Raw genomic sequence first — 21,074 nt, forward strand, 5'->3', positions numbered from 1 at the left:
CTCCTTCTCTGATCTTTGACAAGTTGAGTGACGATCACAGATAAGTACCTAATGCAATTAATCATTAAAGCAAACATTAAAAATTAGAGCTACACAAACCCTGTTAATTGAGCTAAATGTTGAACTGGGAACTGAACTGAACTCTTCGAGGAGAAAGTGAGGTCTGCAGATGCTGGAGATCAAAGTTGAAACTTTATTGCTGGAACAGCACAGCAGGTCAGGCAGCATCCAGGGAACAGGAGATTCGACGTTTCGGGCACAGGCCCTTCTTCAGGAATGAGCAGAGAGTGTTCTGAACTGAACTGAACTGCATTGCCAAAGAATTCATCAATCTTGGAGAGTTGGCACAGGAAGATTACCAGGAGGGTACCAGAGCTGGAGAACTTTATTTAATTTGTTGGGCCGGCATTACTTTCCATCCCCAATTGCCTAGAAGGTAGTTAAAGGTCAAGCACATTGCTGTTGGTCTGGAGTCACATGTGAGCCAGACCAGGTCAAATGGCAAATTTCCTTACCTAAAGCACATTAGTGTATCAAACTATGTTCACAACAATGTTCTAATGGGGAAGACTCCTTCCTTTTCCACTGAAATTGAATTCAATTCCCACCATCTGCCACTGTAGGATTCAAACTCATGTCCCCAGAACATTGACTCGATTTTTTCTGCCCTTGCCCAGTCCCTTCCCACTTCCACCTGTGATTCCTCTGACACCTTACTTTGGTTCTGGATGTTGCCAGGTTTATAGTGTTGTCAATCACAGGAACCCTGTTTCCAAAACTCATTCAACTTCCACGACAGAATAATCATCTCAATCCTTGTGCTCTTCATGTTGTGGCTCAGTCTGGGAACACTTCACAGTTCCCATCTTCATTTCCCGCAGTTTGACCTACACTGCTGTCCCACAGGGACAAATCACCTTTGGGTGTAGAAGGATGGACTGGGCAAGGAATGGGAATTTTAATCAGTCACTAAGTTAGCTTGGAAATATCTGCTGCACATTATATTCCATCAGCTAATTCCTTCCTCAGTCAGTGAAGTTGCCCGTATCTTTGGTCGTCCCCACAGCTTTTTCTCCCACCCACTGTAGATCTTTTCGGTGAACCTGGAAACATTACATTTGTTCCCTTCAGCTACTCATTGCTATCAATTGAAAGTGTCTGTGTCTTTAGCAGTGACTCTTCAGGCAGTCCCACTTGCTACTAACTCGGAGAAAGTGAGAACTGCAGATGCTGGAGACCAGAGTTGAAAAGTGTGGTGCTGGAAAAGCGCAGCAGGCCAGGCAGCATCTGAGGGGCAGAAGAATTAACGTTTTGGGCATAAGCCCTACTTCAGGAATGAGGCTAGTGTGCCAAGCGGGCTGAGATAAAAGGGGGGGGGGGGGGGGAGGCGCTGGGAATACGATAGGTGGAAGGAGGTGAGGGTGAGGATGATAGGTCGGAGGGGGGTGGGGGCGGAGAGGTCGGGAAGAAGATTGCAGGTCAAGAGGGTGGTGCTGAATCCGGGGTTTGGGACTGAGATAAGGTGCGGGGAGGGAAATGAGGAAGCTGGAGAAATCTACATTCATCCCGTGTGGTTGGAGGGTTCCTAGGCGAAAGATGAGGCGCTCTTCCTCCAGGTGTCATGTGGCCAGGGTCTGTCGATAGAGAAGGCCAAGGGCCTGCATGTCCTTGGCAGAGTGTGAGGGGGAGTTAAAGTGTTCAGTCACGGGCTGGTTGGGTTGGTTGGTGCGGGTGTCCCAGAGGTGTTCCCTGAAACGTTCCACAAGTAGGCGGCCTGTCTCCCCAATGTAGAGGAGACCACATCGGGTGCACCAGATACAGTAAATGATGTGTGTGGAGGTGCAGGTGAATTTTCAACACATATGGAAGGATCCATTGGCACCTTGGAGGGAGGTGAGGGGGGAGGTGTGGGCACAAGTTTTGCACTTCTTGTGGTTGCAGGGGAAGGTGCCGGGAGTGGAGGTTGGACTGGTGGGGGGTGTGGTCCTGATGAGGGAGTCGCAGAGGGAGTGGTCTCTCCGGAATGCTGATAGGGGTGGGGAGGGAAATATATCCCTGGTGGTGGGGTCTGTTTGGAGGTGGCGGAAATGACAGAGGATGATACGATGTATCCGGAGGTTGGTGGGGTGGAAGGTGAGGATCAGTGGGGTTCTGTCCTGGTGGTGATTGGAGGGGCAGGATTCAAGGGCGCAGGTGCGGGAAGTGGAGGAGGTGCGGTGGAGAGCATCGTTGACTACATCGGAGGGGAAATTGTGGTCTTTGAAGAAGGAAGCCATTTGGGCTCTTCGGTAGTGGAATTGGTCCTCCTGGGAGTAAATGCGGCAGAGGCGAATGAATTGGGAGTATGGGATGGCGTTTTTACAGGGAGCAGGGTGGGAGGAGGTTTAATCTAGGTAGCTGTGGAGTCGGTCGGTGGGTTTGTAGTAAATGTCTGTGTTGAGTCGGTCGCCCGAGATAGAAATGGAAAGGTCTAGGAAGGGGAGGGAGGAGTCTGAGACGGTCCAGGTAAATTTGAGGCTGGGGTGGTACTAGCTCACCAAGCTGGAAATGATCTTGTTTACTGCCCACCAGCTAGTCCTCCACCCTCCAGGACACAGCAAACACCGTGACATTCATGGTACAGTCTCTCTTAACATCGCAATGGTGTCATGAACCCACAGAAAGAAGAGATGAGGGAGGGAGACAGAGAAGTGAGATGCAAAGAGAGAGAGAGAGAGAGAAAGAGAGACAGGAGAGAAATGGTGAGACAGAAGATGAGAGACAGACACAATGTCTATGCCTATGAGGGAGAGAGAGCTGTGAGCGCTCACTGGGCTGAATACATCCCTAAATGATGAAACAAAATTCAGAGACAGATCTATAGTCAATGACAGTGTGGGGATGGCATTTCAAACCCATGGCCAAAGGAACAGTGATGGGAACAATGTCGAGGTGAGTTCTTCCTCTGTGCCTAACACCATTCTGTCTCTGTCCTGTGAGTGTTTGATGAGGATGGAGTGAGGGAGATTTACTCTTATCAATCCCAGGATTGTTCCTGCCCTAGATGTATACAGATGGCATTACATGTGGTATTACAGAGGCAACATTTCTCTTTGTATATCTTCTGCTGTCATTGTCCTGTCAATTTTGGTGGGAGACGGATAAAATGGAGATGTCTGAGTCCTTGAAGTATGAAGCAAGCTCCATTAAACAATCCCTGGATGTTAGACTAACACGAGACATTCAAACACATAGGTCAGCTTCCGTCATTTGTATAGAAACCACCGTGAACCCCTCGATTAGATTCCGGTCTGAAACTCACTCCCGCATATTCTTTATACAAACCACCCCGAGACCCTCAATTAGATGTGGACATCATTGCAGTGTTCTGATTTCTGTTCATTAAACAGCCATAATCATTCTCACTCAGTCCCATTTAGTTTCCATTTCTACAAGTAGATTCTATCTCATTTGTTTTCTTTTTGACTGTTTTCATTTCTATCTGCATCCAAATGACATCCAGTGTCACTATTTCCGGTGTTAGTGTCTATAGTTAAAACATCTGACATCGCAATGTCCAGCATTACACTGTCCAGTGTCACAGTCTGATCTCACAGTATTTAGTGATAGTGTCCAGAGTGACAGTGTTGTAACCGGAGTGATAGTGTCATACAGGGAGTGACAATGTCCAGAGTTATTGTGCCTGGAGGTACGGTGTCCGGAGTGACACAGGAAAATGAAGCTGAACCAAAACCAGCCTCCCGATCACTGGATTTGCAACACAGTGACATTCAACCATTCAATGACCCTCAAAATCGTTCAATTGTTCCTAAACAGAATTTACAAATAACAGATCTTGGATATCAAGTTTATAACTTAATAAATTGTTCATTTCTGTTTATGTCACCTTAGCAGAACACAGATGATCATAAACCCATGCACCACTCCAATTCGCAGACAGTTAAGAGATAAACTTGTTCAAAAATTTTAATTTGCCAGTTGATAACAGTTTCAATGATAAATAGTAGGCCATCATGAAATCCTTTGATGCTGGTTTGTATTACAGGCACAAGAACTGTACACCATGTTTGAACTTAAAGTCACCAGTCAATGTGAACAAATTCTGCAGACCTGTGGAGACTAACACTCATTCCCGAAGACTCACATTCTCATCTCTGACCTTTTGACAAGTTAACAACTGGGGAAATAACGAGACAAAGTCAAACCAAAAAGAACACCAGACCAGTCCAGCAGCTTCCAAAGAAGCACTTTCACCAAGCCCAAAATCCAGTCAGAGCGAGGTCACTCATGGTTTTTGCTTTTTTCTCACCATTCTCTGTGGTTACCTGCCTGGCAGCATTCATCTCAATGACTGACCCATTCAATATCCATCCAGCTGTCAGTCCCTGAGCATAACTACATCTCGGTGCTGAAGCATCTGCTGTGTTCAGAGAGCAGTAATTCACCTGAATTACCTTTCCTGGCCAGATCCTAACAGCAAACATCAGTCTTTTGTCTCTCCATTTTTTTTTTAAAGAAGAACTAGCCACTGTTCAAAGTTCAATTCTCAATTTGGACTCAGTTCCAAACCAAAATGAGAAAAATAAAAAAAATAGTGATGGTCACAACACTGGTCTTGCAGTGTCCAGCTGTACATGCCCACTCGTGCAGTGTTCCAGTAATGCAGTGCCCACTCGTGCAGTGTTGAGTATTATTGGCGGATGTGTCCCTGTGAGACTGGGCACAAACAACCCCATTGACCTGTGGCCAACCACTTCAACACAATGACACTTCCTGCACCACCAAATCCAAGCTATCCGACGACTGGAGGAAGAACACCTCATCTTCTGCCTTGGGACCCTCAACCACATAGCATCAACATTGACGTCACTAGTTTCCAAATCTCTCCTCTCCCCCCAACTCATCCCAGATCCAACCCTCCAAGTCGGCTCTCCCCTCTTGACCTGTCCATCTTCCTTCTTAACTATATGTTCGACCTTCCCCACCGAACAATCACAATCACACCCCCAACTGGATTTACTGAGCACCTTCCCAGCTATGTTCCCCAAAAGCCCCACCCTCACTCTATTTATCTCTCAATCCCCTTACTCCCCCACATTCCTGATGAAGGGCTTATACCTGAAACATCGGTTCTCTCCTGCTCCTCGGGTGCTGCCTGACCTGCTGTACTTTTCCAGCACCACACATTTTGACTCTCACAGTAACTAATGTTACAGTGCTAAGTCTCACAGTGCCCAGTGTTACAGTGGATAGTATTAAGGTATCCAATCTCCACAGTGCCCAACACTATAGTGCCCAGCCTCACACTGACTAGTGCTACAGTGGCCATGTTACAGCATGCAGTTTCACAGTGCCTGGCCTCCACAGCAGCCAGTGTTATAGTATACAATCTCACAGTGCCCAGTTTCACAGTGCCCAGTCTTTGTGTTTCCAATGTCTCACCCACCATCTCTACCACCATCACCGAGGTTTACTCTGTCCCAACCTCCAACACAGCCCCAGTTTTACCAAGTGTCCTGTTTCGGAGATATTCCTCCATGCACTGTACTGCCATGTTGTCCATGTTGGGGTCAAACTTATTTGCAAAGAAACATCTCTGACGGACCACCCAATGTAGATCTCCTGCCCCATACACACAAACCAAATGGCGATACTTTCCCGTGCAGGGAGGGTATAGGGCACCCCTCGCAACGTCACCAGCCTCAAAGGACCACTTTACTGCCCGGCCAAGTGTCCTGGTGGCTCCTTGGGTGTACGGGATGGAGCCAGGTACATTGGGCATTCTGTGCAGGGTAGCCCACACATGCTCGTCCGGGCTGTAGGTATCCTCCGACCACTTGAGGAAGGCCTGGATATTGGCACTGTCAAACACATGGCCGACAAACTCTCTGGAGGCCAAGAAGTAGGCGCTGCCCACGAAGATGGAGGTGCTGATGTTCGGCTGGTCTTTCAGTTGCGCCGTCAAGACGACTTGGTCGAGGGTATCGTGGTGGTATTGCCAACGTTTCTAAAAGGCAAGCGCAAGAGAGTGAGAGAGACGAGAAAGTAGAAATGATAGCTTTTCAACTTCGCCTGTGGCTTTTTCCCTCCCCAACTCCTCTGCACTCTCCTCGCCCCCAGCTCCAGCAAGATCCATGCACACTCCTTCTCTCAGTTACTCACCTTACAGTGGAGAACAAGGCCATTCAGCCCCTCAGGCGTTTCTCACTCCCATTGCCTAGTGCCAGTCACCTGCCAATTTCCCCATATTCCTGCCTCCCAAACCATCTCCCAATGTTCATTCGCTGAGCAAACATAAAACTTATCCTCAAGCTCTCCCAGTGGATCTGGCTTCAAAAATACACTTCAAACTGTGCCCTCTGGTCATAAAGGTTGAGAGCACCAGAAAAATAGATCCTTGAGCCCATCGTGACTGCGCTGGCAAAACAGGCTCCTTGCTACTCCAGTCTCATTTTCCAGCACTGGGAAACATCACCTTTCATGCCTCACCAGTGCAATGGAGACACTTTCCTGTGGTCATCAACTCCTGGAGTGGGACTTGAACACAGAGCTTTTGCCTCAGAGAGAAGGACATGGTGTGCAGGGATATAGTTCTTTGAAAGTTGCATTGCAGATAGACAGGGTGGTGAAGTAGGTGTTTGATACCTTTACCTTCATTGGTCAGTGCATTGAATATAGGAGTTGGGATGTAATGTTGCAGCTGTAACAGAGATGGATAGAGCTCTGAAAGATAGTGGAATCAAGGGTTATGGGGATAAGGCAGGAACAGGATACTGATTGTGGATGATTAACCATGTTCATAGTGAATGGTGGTGCTGGCTCGAAGGGCCGAATGGCCTACTCCTGCACGTATTGTCTATAAGTAGGAATATCTTTGACTATCTCTGATATGCCTTTGCCATTACCAAGTGTGATCTATTGTCTGTCGAGGACATTAGTGAGGCCATTTTTAAAATACTGCATACAATTCTGGTCGCCCTTCGAAAGAAAGGATGTTGTTAAACTTGAGAGGGTGCAGAAAAGATTTACCAGGATGTTGCCAAGATTGGAGGGTTTGAGCTACAGTAAGAAGTTGAATAGGCTAGGGCTATTTTCCCTGGAGTGTCGGATCCTGAGGGGTACCCTTACAGAAGTTCATAAAATTTGGAGGAGCATGGATAGATGTTGAAATGATCAGCCGGATGATAGTACACTTCACACAACTTCCTTTTTCACATACATGCAAGAAGACTCAACCAGCCGGGTCAAAGCCCACCTTGCCTGGAGAGTCTGAAACAGGCAGTTGCAATCACACTTTTACACACAAATCGGCGTTCCCCTTTCACGAATTACATTTTGATTCCAAGCCTTAGCAACACAACTGATCAATCAGATCCTGATCTAGATACGTGATGTTTAGCATTAGATCATTGATCTTAAACTTCTACAACACCTGTTGAGTGTTGTTTCGGTCTTCCTGTCTTCTCACTTAACTGGAGCCAGTTTCAGTAAGCTAGCTCGCGTACGTACGTGCTTGGCTGCACTTTTCTGTTGCTGATCAGAATTGTTTAGCTGACCTCCATTTCTGTTCTTGCCCCATTTTGATTCCTTCCACGTCAGCTGTATAGCCAAACGTCTTTTCCCGAGGGTGGGGGAGTCCAAAACTAGAAGCATAGGTATAAGGTAAGAGGGGAAAGACCTGAGGGGTTACTTTTTCATGCAATGGGTGATGTGTGCTTGGAATGAGCTATCAAGAGGTGGTGGAGGCAGCTGGTACAATGACAATATTTAAAAGGCATCTAGATGTGGACATGAATAGGAATAGGTTAGAGAGATATGTGCCAAAGGCTGGCAAATGGGACAAGTCAGATCGGGATGACTGGTCAGCGCAGACCTGTTGAACTGAATGGTCTGTTCCATACTGTATGATGTTATGACTCCGTGCTCTCTGGTTATTGAGGTTTAGAGCACTAAAATAATAAGTTGCCCTTCAGCCCATCATGTCTGCACTGGTCAAAAAGACAAGCTCCGAGCTATTCTCATCCCATTTTGCAGCACTTGGCCCATACCCTTGAGTGTCTCACAATAGCAATGAAGACACCTTCCTATGGCCATCAGCTCCTGGAGTAGGACTTGAATCCAAAGCTCCTCCCTCAGAGTGAAGAACACCACACATTAGATTCTCTACAGTATGGAAACAGGCCATTTGGCCCAACAGGTCCACACCAATCCTCTGAAGAGCAACCCATCCACACCCATTACCCTACCCGATATGAGCAATTTAGCACGACAAATTCACCTAACCTGCACATCTTTGAACTGTGGCAGGAAACCAGAACACATGGAGGAAACCCACGCAGACGTGGGGAGAATGTGCAAACTCCACACAGACAGTCGCCCAAGGCTGGAATCGAACCCAGGTCTTTGGCGCTGTGAGGCAACAGTGCTAACCACTGACCCACCGTGCCACCCCTTCCGCAAGACACGACACTTTATTCATATTGTGTCAAAAGATATCTTTTATCCTCGGTCCTTGTGGCATCATGCATGGGAGATATGGATCCTTGGTTACCAAGGGGAGGATAGATTATCGATGGTATGCAGGATGTAGATGGTGGAACAGGATCAAAAGGGTTAATGGCCTACTCTTGTTCCTTGTATGTATGGGAACAGATCTCTTTTTTTTAATCCAACTAATATCGGAACTTGCCATCATCTCATACGAATGTAGTTTAGGCTTCATTTGCGTTTCAATTCCTCAGATCTCCCCACCATGCCTCTAACCGAAAATCTTACATCTGCATTCCATTGCATTTGTACAATCGGTGAACAGTGAAGTATATTTCCTTGTCTTCATTACCGAGTGCTCACCCTTTACCCATTGAATAAACCTCACCCCAATCTCCTTTGTTCCAATGGGAGCATCGTTGACCTTTCCAACTGAGCCATCCAACTTAAACCCTGGCACCATTCCGCGAAGTCACCTCTTCTCCCTGTCCTGAGGGCCCTCACATCGTTTTATAGTCACCGGAAATGACCACAACAATCCAACTGAGGCTAAACCAATTTGACATGCAGCATAACTCAACCATTTATTGGCATCAATGCCTCTATTTATTAAGCCTTCTGCTTTTCTATCCTCTTACGGCCTCCTTCATCTTCTAATGTTGATGAATGTTTATTGCCAGATCCCTCTAATCCTGCGCACTCTTTACGATTGTGCCATTACATTTCTATTACCTCTCCACATCCTTCTCCCAAAACATATCACCTTACACTCTTCTGTATTCCCCTCTGACTGGATGCTGTCTGTTCACTGTGGTGACTCTGGACAATTCACATCATCCTCACCATTTGCCAATCCTCCAGGTTTATCATTGCCCCGAATATGGGCATTTTGCCACATACTCCAAGATTGATATAAGACCATAAGACATAGGAGCGGAAGTAAGGCCATTTGGCCCATCGAGTCCACTCCGCCATTCAATCATGGCTGATGTGCATTTCAGCTCCACTTACCAGCGTTCTCCCCGTAGCCCTTAATTCCTCTAGACAACAAGAATCTATCAATCTCGGCCTTGAAGACATTTAGCGTCCCGGCTTCCACTGCACTCCGTGGCAATGAATTCCACAAGCCCACCACTCTCTGGCTGAAGAAATGTCTCCGCATTTCTGTTCTGAAATGACCCCCTCTAATTCTAAGGCTGTGTCCATGGGTCCTCGTCTCCTCGTCTAACTGAAACAATTTCCTAGCATCCACCTTTTCCAAGCCATGTATTATTTTGTACGTCTCCATTAAGTCTCCCCTTAATCTTCTAAACTCCAACGAATACAATCCCAGTATCCTAAGCCGTTCCTCATATGTTAGACCTGTCATTCCAGGGATCATCCGTGTGAATCTCCGCTGGACACGTTCCAGTGCCAGTATGTCCTTCCTGAGGTGTGGGGACCAAAACTGGACACAGTACTCCAAATGGGGCCTAACCAGAGCTTTATAAAGTCTTAGTAGTACATCTCTGCTTTTATATTCCAACCCTCTTGAGATAAGAGACAACATTGCATTCGCTTTCTTAATCACGGACTCAACCTGCATGTTTACCTTTAGAGAATCCTCGACTAGCACTCCCAGATCCCTTTGTGCTTTGGATCACTGACATATTGAATAAAAGCAGTCGTCTATTTAGGGCTGAGATGCAGAAACATTTCTTAACTTATAGGATAGTGAAGTTATGGAATTCTGTACCACAGAAAGCTGTGGAGTTTGAGTCATTGAATATATCCAAGAATGCGATTAACAAATATTTACGTTTCAAAAGCATCAAAGGCATGGGAGAAAGTCTTAGTATGGCATTGAGATAAAGGATTAGCCAGGATCATATAGTATGGTGGGCCTCATGTCGGGCCAAATCATCTTCTCCTGCTCCGGGTCTTGATGTTTAAAATGTCCCAATACCCATCATACCCACCTACCAACCTGCCAACCTCTCGTCCAAAACAAAATCCATGAATCAGGGCTTGTGTTGTCAATTTTGTTGTCCAGCCATTTTTATCTAGTGCCTAGTGAAACACTTCATTGAATCCAGTTCAGACAATGTTCTCTGCATTCAAATTCTCAGCTACTTCATCAATGCATGATGCGAGGTTGGAGACTTATCTTTTGAAAACCTGCACTGGCTTCGCTTCATTAATTTGATCTAAGGCTGCAAATTGCAGCCATAACTACCAGCATCAATGTCAAGTGCATGATATAAAGTAAACTAGGATCCATGTGGTGTGAGCCTCGGAGACCCAGGTTCAAGTCGCTTCTGCTCCAGAGTTGTGCGATAACCCCTTTGAACAGTTTCATCAGTAAATGTAAGACCATTAACAAGTCGGGACAGGAGTTGGCCATTTGGTCCCTCAAGCCAGCTTCACTAGGATCATGGCTGATTCAACATTCCTCAAGTCCATGTTCTTGCCCTGTCCCCGTAACGCTTAATTCACCAACTGAGCAAGAATCTATCCATCTGAGCCTTAAATATATACAAGGACAACTCTCTGTGGCAAGGAATTCCAAAGATTCACAACCTTCTGAGAGAAGAAATTCCACCTCAGCTCAGTTTTAAACTGGTGCCCCTTTATTCTGAGACAATACCCCCCCTGGTCCTGGACTCTCCCATGAGGAGAATCATCCTTTCAGCATTTACCCAGTCAAGCCCCTTAATCCTGTCCATTTCAATGAGGACATCTCTCATTCTTCTAAACTCCAGTGAGTAGAATCCTGTTTAGCCTTTTGTTTTTAAGACAATCCCTCCATAATGGGGGCCATCCTAGTGAATATTCTCTTAACTTCCTCCAATGAAACAACATGTTTTCTTAAATAAGGTGACCAGAAGTGCTCACAGTACTCCAGATGTGCTCTCACAAGCACCTTGCACAGTTGCAGTAAGACTTCCTGACTTTTATACTCCAACCCCCCTTCAAATAAGGGCAAACATTCCACTTCAGTTCTGAAGAAAGGTCACCAGACTCAAAACATTGACTCTGTTTTCTCTCCATGAATGCTACCCGACCTGCTGAGTCTCTCCAGAAATTTCTGTTTTCATTGAATATTCCATTAGTCTTCCCAATTACCTGCTGCCCCCGTGTGCAAGCTTTCCATGTTTCATTCACTAGTTGCCCCAAGTCCCTTTGTGTTGCAGCTTTCTGAAGCTTTCTCCATTTAAATAATATTCTATTCTTTTGATTTCCCTTCCAAATGAACAACTTCACATTTTCCCACATTGCACTCCATTTGCCAACATTTTTGCCAACTTAACATATCAATATCTGTTTGTAAAGCACATAAGACAACATTTTTTACTGTAACTCGATTATACATGACAGTAATATATCAGCAAGGTTTGAGAAGGTTTGTAGCTCAGATTGAGGTTCTAGATGTAGGTTTGCTCGCTGAGCTGGAAGGTTCACTGAAGATGTTGCCTAGTATGGTGACAAAACATCTGAAAATGAACCTTACAGCTCAACGAGCAAACCTACATCCAGAGTAATATTTCAAGTCAACCTCAGAGTACAACGGGATCTTGATCAGATGGGTTAATAGGCCAAGGAGTGCCAGATGGAGTTTAATGTCGATAAATGTGAGGTGCTCCATTTTGGTTTGGCAAATCAGGGCAGGAATAATACACTTCATGGTAAAGTCTGGGGAGTGATGATGAAACAAGAGATCTTGGAATGCAAATTCATAGTTTCTTGAAAATGGAGTCACAGATAGACAGGGTAGTGAAGAAGTCGTTTGCCACGCTTGCCATTATTGATCAGTGCATTGTGTGTAGGAGTTGGGAGGACATGTGGCTGAACAGGACATTGCTTTGACAATTTCTGGAATACAGCATGCAATTCTGGTCTCCCTGCTATAGGAAGGCTGTTGTGAAACTTGAAAAGGTTCAGAAAAGATTTACAAGGATGTTGCCAGAGTTGAGTGTGGAAATGCAGGAAATTGGTACTAGATGTGGAATAATTACAGACATGATGGGCTGAATGGCATCCTTCCGCAAGAATTCTTTAATTCTGTGACTGGCGCAGAGGGAGATTAACTTCAAGGTTCATGTTATCAGGAGGGACACCAAAGCCCTTAGCTGAGTGGTCAGAAAACTCCCCAATCTTTACTTGAACTAAGGCATAACCTGTCTCCACCAATATCATAGCAAAAGTCAGCCATTCGTCCCTTCAAGTCTGCTCCACCATTCAAGAAGATCACTGCTCTTCTGGTTGCAATTTCAATCCCACATTTCTATCGGTTGCCCCGGGGTCCTTATCTTTTTTTAAAAAAAGGTCACATTGCTCACCCTTTCATAACTTCATCAACTCAGCCTTCACAACTTCGTACAGAAGAGACTTACACAGTGCAACAACCCTCTCAGGGGAAAATAATTCTGCAAGGCATTGGTGAGGTCACTTTTGGAGTGATCGCCCTGCTGTTGGAAGGGTGTTGTTAAACTGCAAAGGATGCAGAATAGATTTACAAAGATGTTGCCAGGACTGTGAGGTTTTAGTTATAAGGAGAGGCTAGATAGGCTAGGACTTTTCGCACTGGAGTATTGGAGGGTGAAGGGTGACCCATCAACCACCTTATCATGTCCCCTCAGAGAAACTTATACATTTCAAAAAGATCTCTCAGATTTCCAAACTTAAATGTGTAAAAGCCAATTTGTTCAACCTTCCTTCATAAGATAAACCCTTCATCCCAGGAAAAAGGCAGGTGAAACTTGCTGTCAATGTAATTATTTTATGTTTTAAATGAGAGAAAAATGTACAGACTGATTCTGATGTGGTCTCATCAAGGCCTTGTATGGCAGTCTCTCCACCCCTCAGGCCTGGAAATGGGCTCTACATTTTGAAGAAAAATGTCTGTACTAATGGACTCTGGACTAGAAAGGACTCTGTTTGTTGGTAATTAACTGTCATATAGTTTGTTGGGCTTATCACCTGCACTGTCTTGCATGTCCCTCGGTCTGTCAGGTCTTACTGTGAGCTGGGAGGCTCATGGGTCGTCCTGAAAGCTGTCACCCCGAGAACCGGCGAGTGGGTAGGCCATCCTGTGAACCTGAAGGTTGGTAGGCTGTCCCGAAAGCCGCATGGTGGGTAGGCCACCCTGATGACAGTCTCCCCGAGAGCTAGATGGTGGGTAGACCGTTCTGAGCACTGTCATTCTGAAAAGGGGTAATCGGGACGGGCTGTCCTAGAGGTGGTCGAAAGCTGTGTCAGAGCAGCCGAGAGCCAGAAAGCGCATAGGGGCGGGCTAAGATCCAGAAGGCTTGTGGGCTGCCCTGCACGCTGTCAACCCAGGGAAGGGGACAGGCTGTCCTAGAGGTGGCCGAAAGGTGTGCCAGGATAGGCCACTGGCCAGATCGGGGTGGGTGAGAGCCCAATGGTACATAGGGGCAGACCGAGAGCTAGAAGGTGTGCAGCCATCCTCAGTGCTGTCACCCCAGGTGGGTACTGGGGCGGACAGTCCTAGAGGTGGTCAAAAGGTGTGGTCAGGGCTGACCGAGAGCCGGAAGGCGCGTAGGGGCGGGCTGCCTTAGAGTGGTCGGAAGGTGGGAGGGACGGGGGCTTGCTGGGTCTGTATTGTCTGTACTTTGTCTCGTCCTTAAGCATAAATGTCATTGTTGCTGTCTTTTCATATTTGAAACTGGGATTTGTGGTTTGTCCTCAATTCCCTGTAAATTGGTTGAACAGGATGGCTTGAGGCCTAGCTTTGCTGCTCCTCTCCCTTGTAAAATTGCTGTTGTATACAGCTGTAAATGTTAACTGTTGTGCTGTAACCTCTTTTTTGTACTTGTTTAATAAAATTTTAAAAAAAGGGGAATGCTCCTCTCCCTTGTAAAATTGCTATCTCTTGTATACAGTTGTAAATGTTAACTGTTTTTGTAAACTATTTTGTAACTGTTTAATAAAATTTATAAACAGGAGATTCAGCGGTCTTCTCAATTTAGGGGACTGACTCTGTGCTGGCTGGGTCACAGTCAGTGTGTTACTGTTGGTTTCTGCTTGTATTTTGTGTGGGGGAAACCTGATTCCTGAACTGGCTGAATTATTTAGCCAGTTTGTTAACTGGCATTCCTTTAGTGAGGACTGATTGTTAAACTCCTGATGTACATAATGTGTTTCAGGTGTAACTCAGTTCTCATTAGGCGATTGTTGTTTCACTGGCTGGTTACAGTCTGTGTGTTATTCTTTTCTTCACTTTTGAGAAAAGGACAATGTTAATATTGTGGTAGGGCTTAGCCCTTGGACACTAGTTTTCTTTGTTTTTTGTATGTGCCCTCACTGTTTTTGGTGTTTGGACTGAGCCCTTGTGGAAGACATACATTTTACCAGAGGAGCTGTTCCTGTGGGGAGGCCTAGCCCTGAGACTGGGCCTCTGAAGATTGAACATCTGTGTGTGTGCTGGGAGGTGAGCACTTGCTGTATCCTGGAGTTTGGGAGAAGACCTTCCCTTCAGGAGTGGACCAAAACCCCTGTGAGTTAACCACCTTTACAATGTACTGTGTTCCTGTGAGTGGGCCTGGCTCTCCAAGGATGTGCCAGGACTCCATGGAGACTGAACACCTGTGTGCTGTGGGGTGTGCAATTGCTGTCTTAGGGAGTGGACTCTGCCCTTGGTTGTAGACCCTGTTTTTAGCAGTGGACTCTATTTCTGCACTGTCTTGTGTGTTCCTGGGTCTGGCAGGCCTTACTGTGAGCTGGGACATTCATGGGTCGTCCTGAAAGCTGTCACCATGAGAACCAGAGGGAGGGTAGGCCACCCTGATGCCAGTTGCCCCTAGAGCCAGTAAGTGGGTAGGACATTCTGAGCGCTGTCATCCTGAGAAGGGGTAATCTGGATGGGCTGTCCTAGAGGTGGTCGGAAGGTGTCTCAGACCAGTCAAGAGCCAGAAGGCGCATAGGGGCGGGCTGAGATCCGGAAGGCTTGTGGGCTACCCTGCACTCTGTTGTCCCTGGGAAGGGGACGGGCTGTCCTAGAGGTGCCGGAAGGTGTGTCGGGGTAGTCCACTGGCCGGACGGTGCATTGGGGTGATGAGAGCCCAGTGGTAAGTAGGGGCGGACCGAGAGCCAGAAGGTACATAGGGGCGGGCTGCCTTAGAGCGGCTGGAAGGTGGGAGGGATTGGGGTGGGGGTGGGGGGGGAGACTTGCTGGCTTTTTGAGGGTCTGTATTGTATGCGCTGTTTCTTACATAAGTGGACTGTCTCATATGTATGAATGTCATTGTTACTGTTTGTAATGATTGAAATTGGGATTTGAAGTTTGTCCTCATTTCCCTGAAAACCCCGGTTGAATGTCAGGGTTTGGGGCTTGGCTTTGTCATTTCCCTCCCTTGTAAAATTGCTGTTTCTCTGTATACAGCTGTAAATGAAATTGTTTGTATAAACTGTGAATTGTTTAATAAAATATAAATAAACAGGACTGACTGTTTCCTTTCTTCCTGGTGATGGAATATAAATTGTGAGGAGCAATTATAACTGTTGTCTGCGAAAATCACAAAGCTGAATCATGAAAGAGGAAGGGGTGTGTAGGTTAAGCTAGATATGCTTGTACAAACAGTTATAAGCATCTGTTTCCCGCTTCTGAAAAAACAAAAACCACAATCAAGAGGTCATAAGGCTCAGAGTGGACGAAGAATGAGAGGAAATGTTGCTTTAGTAAGCAAGGAAGCAGATGGCAGTGATAGGATATACGCTAACAATAGACCACAGAGGGATATGGTGAAATGGCCAAGCAAAACCTGTACTGTTACGCACAAGGCCAGATAAGGCAAGAGATAAACAAGAGGAATGGGCACTGGGTTTAGAGTAGTGGGAGGAGGGAAAGAGAAATGTATTGTATCAAGGTTTTGTACTGTGCGCCTACCTTGTAGACACCACTCTTGCAAGAGTACATCAGATGATACTGCTGCTGCAGATCTTGTCTTGGACTGAAATTATTGAAGTGAGTAGGTTCTATTTCCCACATAAATTAAGATTTACACACTTGTTTTTCACTGCATCTGACACCTACACACATGACATGGGTACTAGGGAAAAATAAGCATGACTGCTGTCAGGTGGTAGTGGAAGAAAAATAAACAGGCATGTCAAGAGATCTGCTCACTGAGAGCTGGCTCTAGGGAAGCTGGATCAGCATATGAAGGACTCTTCAATCCTCTTGAGGAGAGGAGACTGACTTCAAAATAGCCTCAGTGTGTCTTATGTGCTGCTGTTGGTGTCTTCCTACTGAGGAGTTTATTTTTAATTTTTTTTCATAGTTTGTTGTGATTTGTTTTCTGGGGTTTCTTTCTGCTTATTTCTGTTAATTTGAGGCTATGCTCAGCTGCACAGGCAGCTATTACCACCACTGCTGCTACAGTCTGGTCCAGCTCCTGCTACTGAAGCCTAGGCCTCGCCTGCACCCCTGCTGCTGCTGCCTGGGCCTACCTACACCTGGGGACGACTTCGACCGCTACTCCTGAGGCTGCTTCTGAAAAAAAAAATAAACAGGACGATCAGATGTTCTGTTCACTCTGAGCTGGCTCTGAGGAAGCTGGATCTGTGTCAAGGACTCCATGTGTAAACAAAAGGGTGAGTTGGTGACTGGATAATGGCCTCTGTGAAGTTATTCCTGATGTCAGGGTTTCCTGCTCCTCGAATGCTGCCTGACCTGCTATGCTCTTCCAACACTGTTCTATTTTGCCTGTAATCTCCAGCATCTGCAGTACCCATTTACAGTCATAGACATGTACAGCATGGAAACAGATCCTTCCATCTTACTAGATATCCCGACCCAATCCAGTTCCACCTGCCAGCACCCGGCCCATATCCCTCCAAATCTTTCCTATTCATATACCCATCCAAATTCCTCTTACATGTTGCAATTGTACCAGCCTCCACCACATCCTCTGGCAGCTCATTCCATACGCGTACCATACTCTCCATGAAAATGTTGCTCCTCAGGTCTCTTTTATATCTTTTCCCTCTCACCCGAAACTTATGCCCTCTAGTTCTGGACTCCCTGACCCGAGGGAAAAGACTTTGTCGATTTATCCTATCCATGCCCCTCATAATTTTGTAAACCACTATAAGGTCACCCCTCAGCCTCCGACACTCCAGGGAAAACAGCCTCAGCCTGTTCAGCCTCTCCCTATAGCTCAAATCCTCCAACCCTGGCAACATCCTTGTAAATCATTTTGGAATCCTTTCAAGTTTCACAACATGTTTCCAATAGGAAGGAGACCAGAATTGCACGCAATATTACAACAATGGCCTAACCAATGTCCTGTACAGTCGCAACATGACCTTCCAACTCCTGTAATCCATAGTCTGATCAATAAAGGAGCATATACCAAACACTGCCTTCACTATTCTATTTACCTGCGACTCCGCTTTCAAGGATGTATGAACCTGCACTCCAAGGTCTCTTTGTTCAGCAACACTCCCGAGGACCTTACCATTAAGTGTATAAATCCTGCTACGATTTGCTTTCCCAAAATGCAGCACCTCGCATTTATCTGAATTAAACTCCATCTGCCACTTCGCAGCCCATTGGCCCATCTGGTCCAGATCTTGTTGTAATCTGAGGTAACCCTCTTCGCTGTCCACTACACCTTTAATTTTGGTGTCATCTGTCAACTTACTAACTGTACCTCTTTTGCTCGCATCCAAACCGACTAATCGTGGACATCTACTACAAACCCACCAACTCCCACAGCTACCTGGAATACACCTCCTCCCACCCTGCCCCTGTCAAAACACTATCCCTTATTCCCAATTTCTCTGCCTCTGCTGCATCTATTCCCAGGAGGACCAATTCCACCACAGAACATCCCAGATGGTGTCCTAGCATAAAAACTACAATTTCTTCTCCTACATGGTTGACAATGCCCTCCAGTGCATCTGCTCCATTTCCTGTACCTTCACCCTTGAACCACACCCCTCCCAATGCAACGGGGACAGAACCCCTTGGTCCTCACCTTCTACCCCACCAACATCCGGATACATTGCATTATCCTCCACAACTTCTGTCACTTACAAACAGACCGCACCATTAGGGACATATTTCCCTCTGCACTCCACCTGCATTTCAAAGACTATTCCCTCTGCAACTTCCTTGTCAGATCCACACACCCCACCAACCCACCCTCCCCTCCTGGCACCTTCCCTGGCCTCTGAAAAGTGCAAAACTTGCACCCACACCTCCGTCCAAGGCTCCAAAGGATCCTTCCACATCTGACAAATATACTTGTACCTCCACCAATGTCATCTACTGCATCCATTGCACCCAAGGTGGTGTCCTCTACATCGGGGAGACAGAACTCTTAGTTGCGGATTGTTTCAGAGAACATCAACCAACCTCACCACCCCGTGGCTGAACACTTTAACTCCCCCTCCCACCAAGGGAATGCAGGTCCAGGGCCTCCTCCATCACCAAACCCTTACCAGCTGATGCCTGGATATTCCACCTTGGAACCCTACAATCAAGCGGATCAATGTCGATTTCACTAGTTTCATCATTTCCCCACCCCAACTTATCGCAGTCCCCAGCCTCCAACTCAGCACCACCCTCCTGACTGGTCCATCTTCCTTCCCACCTGTCCACTTGACCTTTCACACCCCACGCACACCCCTTCCGCATACCTTTATCTATCACATTCCCAGCTACCTTCCACCCCCAGCCCCACACCCATTCCGCTTCTCTCTCGGCCCCCTGTTCCACAAGCCTCATTCCTGATGAAGGGCTTATGTACGAAACATTGATTCTTCAGATGCTGCCTGACCCGCTGTGCTTTTCCAGTGCCACACTCTTGACTCTGATCTCCAGCATCTGTAGTCCTCACTTTCTCCTACACTCTTAACCTACCCACATTCCTGTATACTCTCGTAATCAGTTTATATCCCTCCTTATCCCAGGCCCAGCCCTCTCTTTCTACCCCATCCCTTTCACCTGCCCATCTTCCCTTTCGCTCGTCTGCTCCACCCCACCCACTGTCCAATCACAGCCACCTTCGCCCTGCATCCACCAATCGCCATCCCACCCACCTTTCCCCAGCCCCACACCCCCATTTATTCTGCAGCCCCTTCCTCTCCCCCAGTTCTGATGAAAGTTTCCGACCTGAAACGTCAATTGCTCTTCTATTCTGTTTGCAGCTCAACTCTCCAACTCCTCTATATTCCTTTGTACATTCTGAACCTCCCTCCATGCAATTGAACTGTTTTAACAACCCTGTCTCTCTTTGTACAGGCAGGAGTGAAGGACTGGAGGAGAGAGAGAGAGATGATGGAGGGAGGATGGAAAACACTTGGATGAAGAGAGGCCCAGCAGACAGGAAGGTGGTTACCTTTTTGAACCCTGGTGCAGGATCCGACTCAATCACGTTGGAGCCGTTCAGAGCTCTGAGGCTGCGGACTATCTCCCGGTTGGTCTTCAGGGGGAAGTCTTGGCCACACACATTGATGAAGTACCTCCAGGGGACAGGGCTCTCCAGCAGCTCCTTCATACAGTTGAGATCCGCCTGAACTCTGCTCCAGCCAGCATAGGTAACCCACTCCAGCTTGGCTGCAACAAAGACATTGTGGAAACACGAAGCGATGGCCCGAACAGCCGCATGAAATTGACTCGGGGATTTGCGGTCCACGTGGATACAGTAGACGTTCTGTGGGGCGTAAATGCTCCGTAGAAGCCTCTCGAACATCTCAATGCTCTGGTGGATGACCATGGAGTAAGCCAAGGGGAAGTGTTCCTCCTCAGGGCTCAGGGGGACAGTGACATACTTGCGGGCCCTCACAAACGATCTGCAATTTCGGGTCATGTTCAGATAATCTCCCTCAGTGACGGCTTGGTGCTTGAGGGAGACAGTAATGGAGTTGAGGAGGGCCCTTTCCACCTCCTGCCTGTCCCCCTGGATGATCTGCCAGCAGGTGGAGTTCTCCTCGACCAAGAGGAGATGTTCCTGCATTGGACTGGTGCCTGGTTTCACCAGCCTGAGGGTCAGCCAGCCCCCTCCTTTCTGGACCAGCAGCCATTGGCACAACAAGACCACACTGAGCACACACAGCGCTGATCTGAGGCGCGACCAGTGGGCACAACGCTGGCTCAGCTTGGGCATAGCACTTTCCAGGGGGCAGTGTCCCCAGCCTATAGGCGATAGGCAAATGCAGAATGGATGCTCTCTGTGCTGGGCAGCACTGCCTCCACCAGGCCGTGGGGAAGGAGTGACTGCAATTTGCTGGAGAGGTCGCAGCAGTCAGTCCCCTCCTTGTTAGACTCTTGTCTTCCTTTTCCCCAAGATTCAACAATGACTCGACTTTCACTCCCTCTCCCCCCGGAACTGCTCTCCCTCTGGAATTCCTCTCCCACTTTAACACCTCTCCCTCTCTCTGTGACCCCTTTGTAACCCCTCTCCCTCTAATAACCCCTATCCCTTTGTAATCCCTCTCCTTCACTAACTCATCCCTCTCCCTCAGTAACTCCTCTCTCCCTCTGTAACTTCTCTCTCTCGTTCCTCTCGCTCTGTAACTTCTCTCTCACTCTCTCTCACACACACACTAACGTCTCTCACTCTTTCTCTGTCCCTCAGGAA

At 47.1% G+C, this 21,074-nt stretch overlaps 1 protein-coding gene across 1 annotated transcript; it reads right to left on the bottom strand.

Moving 5' to 3' along the window:
* Positions 1–5,137: 5,137 nt before the first annotated feature.
* Positions 5,138–20,600, bottom strand: LOC148136080 (beta-1,3-galactosyl-O-glycosyl-glycoprotein beta-1,6-N-acetylglucosaminyltransferase 3-like). Its single transcript, XM_087983938.1, has 2 exons — positions 19,833–20,600; positions 5,138–6,007 (listed from the first exon to the last, which is right to left on the bottom strand). The coding sequence occupies exons 1-2, from the start codon at positions 20,598–20,600 to the stop codon at positions 5,471–5,473; spliced, it is 1,305 nt and encodes a 434-aa protein (XP_087840064.1). The 3' UTR covers positions 5,138–5,470.
* Positions 20,601–21,074: the final 474 nt, after the last annotated feature.

The sequence above is a fragment of the Chiloscyllium plagiosum genome, unplaced genomic scaffold, assembly GCF_037043375.1.
Source record: "Chiloscyllium plagiosum isolate Xiang-an unplaced genomic scaffold, Cpla_swu_hap1 HiC_scaffold_47, whole genome shotgun sequence".
NCBI lineage: Eukaryota > Metazoa > Chordata > Chondrichthyes > Orectolobiformes > Hemiscylliidae > Chiloscyllium > Chiloscyllium plagiosum.